Source organism: Primulina eburnea, chromosome 6 (assembly GCF_022965805.1).
Source record: "Primulina eburnea isolate SZY01 chromosome 6, ASM2296580v1, whole genome shotgun sequence".
Taxonomy (NCBI): Eukaryota; Viridiplantae; Streptophyta; class Magnoliopsida; order Lamiales; family Gesneriaceae; genus Primulina; species Primulina eburnea.
The window spans coordinates 18,028,871-18,037,692 of record NC_133106.1 but is presented as its reverse complement, the minus strand read 5'-3'; the positions used below and the strand labels follow the sequence as shown (position 1 = coordinate 18,037,692).

The following is an 8,822-nucleotide window of genomic DNA, read 5'->3' as shown; positions in this document are numbered from 1 at the left end:
TACTACAAAGTAGCGTAAAGTGGATCTACTATCCAATTTGTCTTCCACTGTCTGCTTCACGTAAGCAAAATATCTCCATATTCTCAGGTAAGAATATTTGGGAGTTTTTTCCCATCCATATCTCATATGGTGTTTTATCCACTGCTTTAGTATAGATATTATTCAACAACATTGCCGCAGTTTCAAGCGCAATGCCCCAAAACGATGTAGGCAATTCAGTAAATCACATCATATATCGAACCATGTCCAACAAGGTTTGATTACGACGTTCAGAAACACCATTCAATTGTGGTGTTGCTGGTGGAGTCCACTGTGATAGAATCTCATTCTCTTTTAGATAACCAAAAATTCAGCACTTAAGTATTCTCCATATCGATCAGATCGAAGTGCCTTAATACTTCTTTCCAGCTGATATTCTACTTCAGATATGAACTCTTTGAACTTTTCAAATGCTTCAGATTTGTGTTTCATAAACATACTCATACCTCGAATGGTCATCCGTAAGGATAATGAAGTAGGATTGCCCATATTTTGTGCTAACACTTAGCGGGCCACAAACGTCTGTGTGGATCAAATCCAGTAGACCATGCGCACGTTCCACATTTCCATCGAATGGAGTCTTAGTCGTTTTTTCTTTTAGACAGGACTCACAAGCAGGTAGAGAATTTATGTCTGACAAGTCAAACATGCCTTCTCCCACTAGCTTGTGCATCCTTCTTTGGGAAATGCGACAGTCTAGCGTGCCATATTTGTGTGGGATTTGGATCATCTAACTTTATTTTGTTTGTTGTTGAAATCGTGTTTACTTGGACATTCATTTATCATTTCCAGAACATTTCTAGCGCATATAGTTTCTTATGTCCGGACTTCTTGCAGTGAAATAAATATGTTCTAACTTATCGGGCTTTGTAGGCCTTTTAAGTGTCTTTCAGATTTTTCCTCTTATTGGGATTGTTTTTCTTGTGAGGGGCGGAACATTTCTTTCCCTTACCTTGTGGGCTATTTTTCGTCTGACGAGAGGCCCATTAGAAAAACAACAATTCCCTGTTTTATGGTGATCTCATAAGTTATAAGCATATTGACTAGCTCTTCAAGGCTATCATCTATCTTATTCAAATTTAAGTTCACCATAACCCGTCAAATGAGGAAGAGAAAGACAACAAATTCATGTTACCTAGTAACTCGTTAGGAATCACATATTCCAGGCCCACCACATCTTCAATAAGCCCAATCATATGTACACCATGCTCATGGGCCAGAGCCCCATCTTGCATGCATGTAGTCATGAGCTTTAAAATGGTGTGCATCATTGTACGAGTTTCATGTACCATGCAACTCTTGCACGTGCATTCGAATGTCAGCAACATTCAAAATTTCCTCAAACTGTCCCTACAGTTCATTTGACATAAAAGTGAGCACATTACACTTTAGCTTGCACACTATGGTCCCACCATCTTGCATGCATTGTCAGTTCAACAAGACTGACATTAGTGTGTATGTCATTTTCTCCGAATTCCGAACGATTTTTCCAACCAGTCTTGAAAATTAGATGCGATTAGCTTGTTAATAATAAAAATTTATTACGTGACAAAATCCAAAATATACTGATACGGAAACAGAATAATGGTTGCTGATTATTTTAAAATAATTTTAAGATATAAAATATGGATTTTATTTTATAAATCTCCCTCCCACTATTTTGACATTTCCACCACCCTCTGATGAAAAAGGGAAATCGTATTTCTTTAGTGGGCACGTAGAGTCCAATTAGCCCATTATAATCCCGAATAATATCAGCCAATTATAATTTCTAAAAGGTAGAGTCCAATTGCATCCCTATGCAACCTCCGCGTGTTTTGCCTCACGTTTAATAAGGACCCAATAATATGACGTCGTTTATTTTCGCGTGTCAAACCAACCCATCAATATTGAATTGTAGTAGACGATCGCCATGAGTTCCCCCAATAATATGAGCCGAAGTCATGGGAGTTCCCCTCAATTCACATCATATGTCCGGTGGAATTCACAACTTTCCGGCGTACAGGCCTCCCCAATAATATGAGCCAGACACTGTCCGCGGGTAGCGATCAACATGCAACCACGGTTGATGGAAGGCAAAGAAAAATTAAACTCTTTTAATTTTTACTTTTTCAATTTGATATAAATTTTGAATCATATTCAAAATGAGGGATTTTAATTTTAAAATTGTCTCATCATTTTAATTTAAAAATCGCGTGCCACGAGTTTGTATGTTTGCCGGATTCATGCAACTATATTATATAATAATATACATACATGCATACTACTATATATCACATAATCATAATATGACATTCAACAATAAATAAGGATGATCGATCGTCAATACTATTAGATCCATGTGAGCCATACATGGATCCAAGTCCAAAACCTAGGTGAATGCAGGGATGCAAATGCAACTATTACAAAAGCTTCCAATATTTTATATGTCTTCATCTTGATCATCGGGCCCACCATCTTTCAGTCTTGATCTCCCACTATTTTTAATAATTACATTTGAATAGCCATGGCACATAAGGGCACCCACATTGGTATGTTAATGGGTGTTATTAACACCCATTAACATTAAAGCACCAATGTGAGTGGAGGTGTTATTAATTTTTTGTGCCAAGTCAGCAGAAAAATTCATCAGAATGAACGCCGTTAATCCGAAATTTGCGACGGTTTTTCAAAAACCGTCGCAAATTCAAAAGCGTCGCATCTTTCGAATTTCTTTAAAAAAAAATTGCAATCGGCGACGGTTTTTAAAAAACCGTCGCAAAAAGCGACGGATTTTTAAAAACCGTCGCTAATTACAATAGTCAAAACTCACAAAATCGACCTCGATTTGTTTCTCCACCACAATATCCAAATTGGCCGTTTGTTTCAAATTTCCAAGGTTATGAAAATCCTTCGAATCATCCAAATTACACCTCCCGAGCTCCGTATCCACCGCCTACACCTGAATATTGGCAAAGTATAGGCAACCCAGATTTCATGCCGCCTTATTTTTATGGATTACATAATCCACAATCCACCAATATGCCAATCGAGAACGAGCCGCCAACTCCTACGTTTGTCCCAGAGACTCAGTTCTCCGACCGTGAAACACGAGTTGATCTCGAAAATGTGCAAAATGCTGATGTAGATGTTGAGGGTACGAAGAAGCGAATAATATGGAAAAAGGAGGAAGACGAGCTACTAGCGAGATCGTATGTCACAATGAGTGATGACCCAGTCATCGGCAATGATCAGAAGGGGAATGATTTCTGGAGACGTGTTGCGGACTACTACAATAACAATCGTCCCGCTGGTTCATCTCGGAGAGCTTTAAACGTGATTCGATCTCATTGGCACAATACCGTCCAAAAAAAGGTAAATCGCTTCAACGCAAATTATAATAGTGTTTACAATACTTACCGAAGCGGCCATAGTGACGAAGACATATTGCGGTTTGCATATGAAAAATACCGTGATGAAAATAATGGAGTTGCATTTAATCTGGAGCATGTGTGGAGAATCATGAAAACACGTCCACTGTTCACTCCACAGTCCGATGAGCACTTGGTTGGTACAAAGAAAGCGAGAATCTCAGAGTCGGGGGCTAGCAACACCTCATCGAACAAAGATGCGAGTATTGATTTAGATATAAATGAAGAAGAGATTCGCCCAATTGGTCAAAAAGCCGCAAAAAGAAAAGGTAAAAACAAAGCAAAATCATCGATGGAGGATTTGACAACAAGATACGACAGTATGTTCGAAAGTTTTGCGCAGTATACAGACATAAAGAAGAACGAATCTGAATGGAAACAAAAAGAACTTGCAATAGAGGAGATGAAAGCAAAAGCGGCTTTGAACAAATCTGAAGCTAAAAAGAGCAAATATTTGCTTAAGGAATACGAAATCCTTTCGAAAGACACATCACAAATGACGCCGGAGCAGCTTATAGTTCATGAACATCTGTGTGACCAGATTAGAGAGAAATGGAATATGTAATTTTTTATTGATGTAATTCTCTTTTCAATTATCGTAATTCGTTTTCATTGTATTTTGTGGTATTTTTAAAGAGATTGTGTTGAATAATATTTCAAAAAAAAAAGATTCCAATTTTTTTTCGTTTCTTAATAATATTTTAATGAATATTGGAATGAAGTTATTTGTAAAATAATAATAGTACTTATTTTTAGTAATAGTTGTTGTAAAATTTTAAAAATATTAGAAAGATATTGAAATAATTAAAAATAAAAAATAAGTGAGTAAGTGGATAGTGGGACCCATAAATAATGAAAGTTGAAATTAAATGAATGTGGGTGTGTGTTAATAATGGGGAAGTGTTAATGTAATGAATATGTGGCTCGTGGACCCCATCATTTTTGATGAGATGGAGAGTTATTAACATGGATTAATTCCGACGGATGCGGATGCCCTAAGGGATACATCTCATGGGGGTGGGAACGGGCCAAAAACCAGACCCACTTTAATAATATCAAATATTATAAAAAGAATAAAAACAGTAAAATATCCTAACATACACCTAACACATTGGTCAAGACTCTCGATCATCCTCCATGCATTTAATATCAAATATTAACATCAATTAATAAAACAATTTAATTAATTGATAAATCATATATCTAATAATTTATTACAAACCACCACAATTATTAAAGAATTTAATAAATTAAATAAACCCCTTTATTTAATTTCCAATTAAATCAATAATAATTGATTTCTTGTAAAAAACTCATTTTTAGCATAAATAATTAAAATTATATTCTAATTATTTATTTCACAAGAAAATTATTAATTTTACAAAAATTAATTTTTAAAATAAAAATTTGAGCCAATTTTCAAAAATATCAATTTTGTCCAAAAATTTGAAAAATCAGAAAATTGCACCGTAGGCCCAAAAAATTCAGGCCCATCATCCAGCACGCTTCCTGAGACGATCCCGGGCAGCCGCCCACGCTGCCTGCCCGCTGCCCGAATGTTTCGGGCAGTGGCGGCAGCGCGGCGCGTGCGGACGTTCCGCACGCCGCGCTAGCGCCGCCGCCGCGTGCTGTACGGACGTTCCGCACAGCGCGCTAGCGCAGCCGCCGAGCTCTGTGCGGACGCTCCGCACAGCGCGCGCGGCCGCTGCGCGCCCCCATGCGTGGCCCTGCGCGCATGGGCTGCCCGGAACAGTTCCGGGCAGAAACGAATTTTTTTTTTTCGAAAATCTGGAAAAATAAATTTTCATGGTGCCATAATTTTCTGAAAAATTTTCTTGTGTGGTTAGAAATAAATTATTCAATATCAAAACCATACGATCTTGAAAAAACCTTGGCTCTGATACCACTGTTGGATCTCGGTTTCTACACGCCCAATCGCAGCGGAAGTTTTAAAATTTTTAGATCTTGACATTCAAGATATATTTTACTTTGGACGCTCGTATGATTTTCTTAATCAAACATACATAGGATGTTTAGTAATTATACCTTTGGTGAGTAAATCACGTGGCTACAACTATTCCGGGGTTAGCGGAGATAGCTCTTCGTGAATCCATACGAACGTTCTTCGATCTACTTCGAATTAGGGCCACGACTAGATGATTTATTCCTCTTCCAATTTGCACTAGACAATTGGAAGATATTTTACGTTGAGATAAAAACGAGAGACGGCTCAAACTTTTCTTCAAAAGAAAGTGGCCGAAATTCTTTGATAGGAGAGGGTAGAGTTTTCGAAAATCCTTAGGAGATGGAGGATAGGGTTTTCAAAAATTATGAATGAATTAAATTAAACTCTAAGCCTAATACACATATATATAAGCTTAGGGCTCATTAACTTAATTAAATACTTAATGGGCTTAATCAATTAATTATTCTAGTCCAACTAGTTTAATTAATTAATTAATCTTTTAAATTCCAATTAAGAACCTTAATAATATGTATATTGGTCTTGTACTCCTACAAGCTCATTATACATATACCCATTACATTTAATTTAATTCCTTTATAAATTCAACATTTGAATTTAATATTTAAATTATAAATTCAACTCCTTGAATTTATCACCTCCAAAATTTAATATTTAATAAACTCAACTTTTGAGCTTAATAAATTAAATTCTCAAATTTTATAAATTCAACTCCATTAATTTATTCTCTCCAAATTTCGTAAATTCAACTTCTTGAATTTACTATCTTATAAATTCAACTCCTTGAATTTATTTTCTCAAAATTTAATTATCATAAATTCAACTCCTTAAATTTACTATATCATAATATAAATTCAATTCCTGGAATTTATTCTCTCAACGGAAATAAACGATCCAGTGCTTGTGTGACCCTCAATGGTTCAGGGATACAGCTAGCCGTGGGTTCACAACTCTTTGTGATTCAGGACATAATCCTTTATTCGGGCTTACCCTAGTTAGCCCCATTCTTTTCATCAACACTTTGATCAAGAATGTCAGAACTCATTTCTGATCGCACATATCGGATCATGGTAAGAGCGTCTAGTAGCATCGCCCCATGCATGATCCCCTAGGTATCACTGATGGTGCCTGCAAGAACCAGTCGATTATGATTAACGTACAGTACGGTCCCTTCATCTCAAATATCCCGATCGAATCTGCAACCATTGGTTCATCGAGGGTTGCATATTAATTCGATAACTATGTGTTACATATAATAGTGGCTTCGCGTGGACTATTGGAGTACTCCTTCTCCAACGTACATCTCATACTTTGGCCAGAGATTCCACGCACTATTATTTCATCAGATCACATAGGATATCCACACCTGCAGGTGAGCGGTGAATCCCCGACTACAATGCACTGGCTCCTATATGTGTCGCAACTGTACCCAACCTTGCCACCTGATGACTCTCCTGGAGCCGGTAAACAAGTCAAAGCACAGCCCTAGCATATAGAGCCTCAGTGTTGTCCCGGGTCGTAAGGACTAATGGTGTACAATCATAACCACAGACTTATCCTCTCGATGAATGAGAACCACTTGGAAAGTCCGAGGGAGGGTTGTTCGGTATAATCATCATATGACTACCCATCTGCATGTTTGGACATCTCTATGCCCTTACCAAGAAACGCAGTACACAACATCACAGATGCTAGTCTCGAGCTCAAGCGGCCTTTATCCCTGTTTTAGGCGGCTGAATTGACTAGGAACGAATTTAGAATATACAGTGTTTACAAATGAGTTTCAACATCGAATTACGATTCATTTGTATTAAAGCATAATCAAGGACTTTATCTATGCTGTTTGCATGGGTATACAGATAAAGTATAACAAGACCATAAAAAATTAAATTATATTAAAATAAAGATTGTTTATTTCACTTGAGTCAATAAATTCCCTAGCCAACCGTTGGCTTGCAGGGCATCTACTCTTACAATATTTACGTGGTTTGACATTCAACTTGCCTGCATCTATGGAGATGCACCAATTCTCATTAACCAAATTCAAGTAACAATTACAAGAAACACCCAAAAAATTTAACTAAAAAAGAAGATTACAATTTGAGTTACATTTATCCTATAATCAATTTCTTGCCTTCGCCTCTTCCTCTGGTTCTTGCTCTCTTTTTCCCTTGAATTTGCTACGTGTATTTTTTTATTAGCGGATCTTTCAAAAATAAAGAAGAAGGATGAATCACGAACTAACGCTTGGAGCTTTGTATGTTTGTTACTTATTCTTCCCCAACGACTAATCAAAACTTGAGTGGGTTGTTCCTTATTGAGCCCTATTCACTATTGCTTGTTGGGCCTTACTTGGAGTCGAGGCCAATGACAAGAAGCAAGTTCAACAAGTTATCTACTTCAATCTAGTTGATTTACACTTCTGGCTTTGATCAACACCAACTTGACGGACGCTCCTTACAAAAAATCTCCACCTTGTCTGAAATTTGGTTGCCTCCTCTACTCCTGCCTGCTCTTCGAGTTAGTTTCTTTCCACCACCCCCAATCAAGTTTAAACAATGCTTAAACTTAGCTTGAGGCAGTGTTTTTTTCATTGCATCTACGGGGTTATTTTCTGTGCCAACCATTTCCAACTTCAACTCTCATTTTGCAACTAAATTTCTTACAAAATGGAGTTTGACATCAATATGTTTTGATCTCTCGTGAAAAACCTGATGCTTTGATAGGTGTATAGCACTTTGGTTATCACTGTGAACTGTTACTTGTTCTTGTTTTATTCTATGTTCAGTAATCAATCCCTTGAGCCATATTGCTTCTTTTATTCCTTCAGTAGTGGCTATTAATTAAACCTCAGAGGTTGATAGGACTACCACTGATTGTAACATGGCCTTCCAACATATTGTTGTCCGATCCCAAAAACTTTAAACACAAAGCCAGTAATTAAGTTACTGCTTTGTGTCTAAATTCCTTGGAAAATCAGCATCCACAAATCCACTACTGCTTGTGATATGTTTGCTTGTTTATGGAATGATTAGCCAAGTCTAGTAGAACATTTTAATTATCTCAAAGTCCATTCGAGAGCTTCCCAATGTCCCTTCACTGGATTTGCCATAAACCTTGAAATAACACTAATGATATAAGCTAATCAGTGTTCTAAATGGCGGTCGAGGCGGCCGCCTAGGCGGTAGGCGGGCCCTCGACCGCACCGCCTATGCATGAAACGGGTGTTTTAGGCGGCCCAAGCTACACGGCGTTGGGGAAGCGGGTCGAGGCGGCGAGCAGGCTGGTCGAGCGGGTCGAGGCGGTGAGCAGGCGAGCTACGCGGGCGAGGCGGCGAACAGGCGGGCGACGCATGCAATCAAGATTTTTAAGTTGTAGTCAACAATTTT

The 8,822-nt window shown here is 37.8% G+C and overlaps 1 protein-coding gene across 1 annotated transcript; it reads left to right on the top strand.

The window, feature by feature from the left end:
• The first annotated feature begins 3,060 nt into the window (after window positions 1-3,060).
• Window positions 3,061-4,014, top strand: LOC140835354 (glutathione S-transferase T3-like). The gene has a single exon (XM_073200843.1). The coding sequence runs from the start codon at window positions 3,061-3,063 to the stop codon at window positions 4,012-4,014; it is 954 nt and encodes a 317-aa protein (XP_073056944.1).
• Window positions 4,015-8,822: the final 4,808 nt, after the last annotated feature.

Coding starts and splice junctions, on each gene's coding strand:
- LOC140835354 (XM_073200843.1), top strand. CDS start 3,061: ATGCCAATCGAGAACGAGCCGCCAACTCCTACGTTTGTCCCAGAGACT.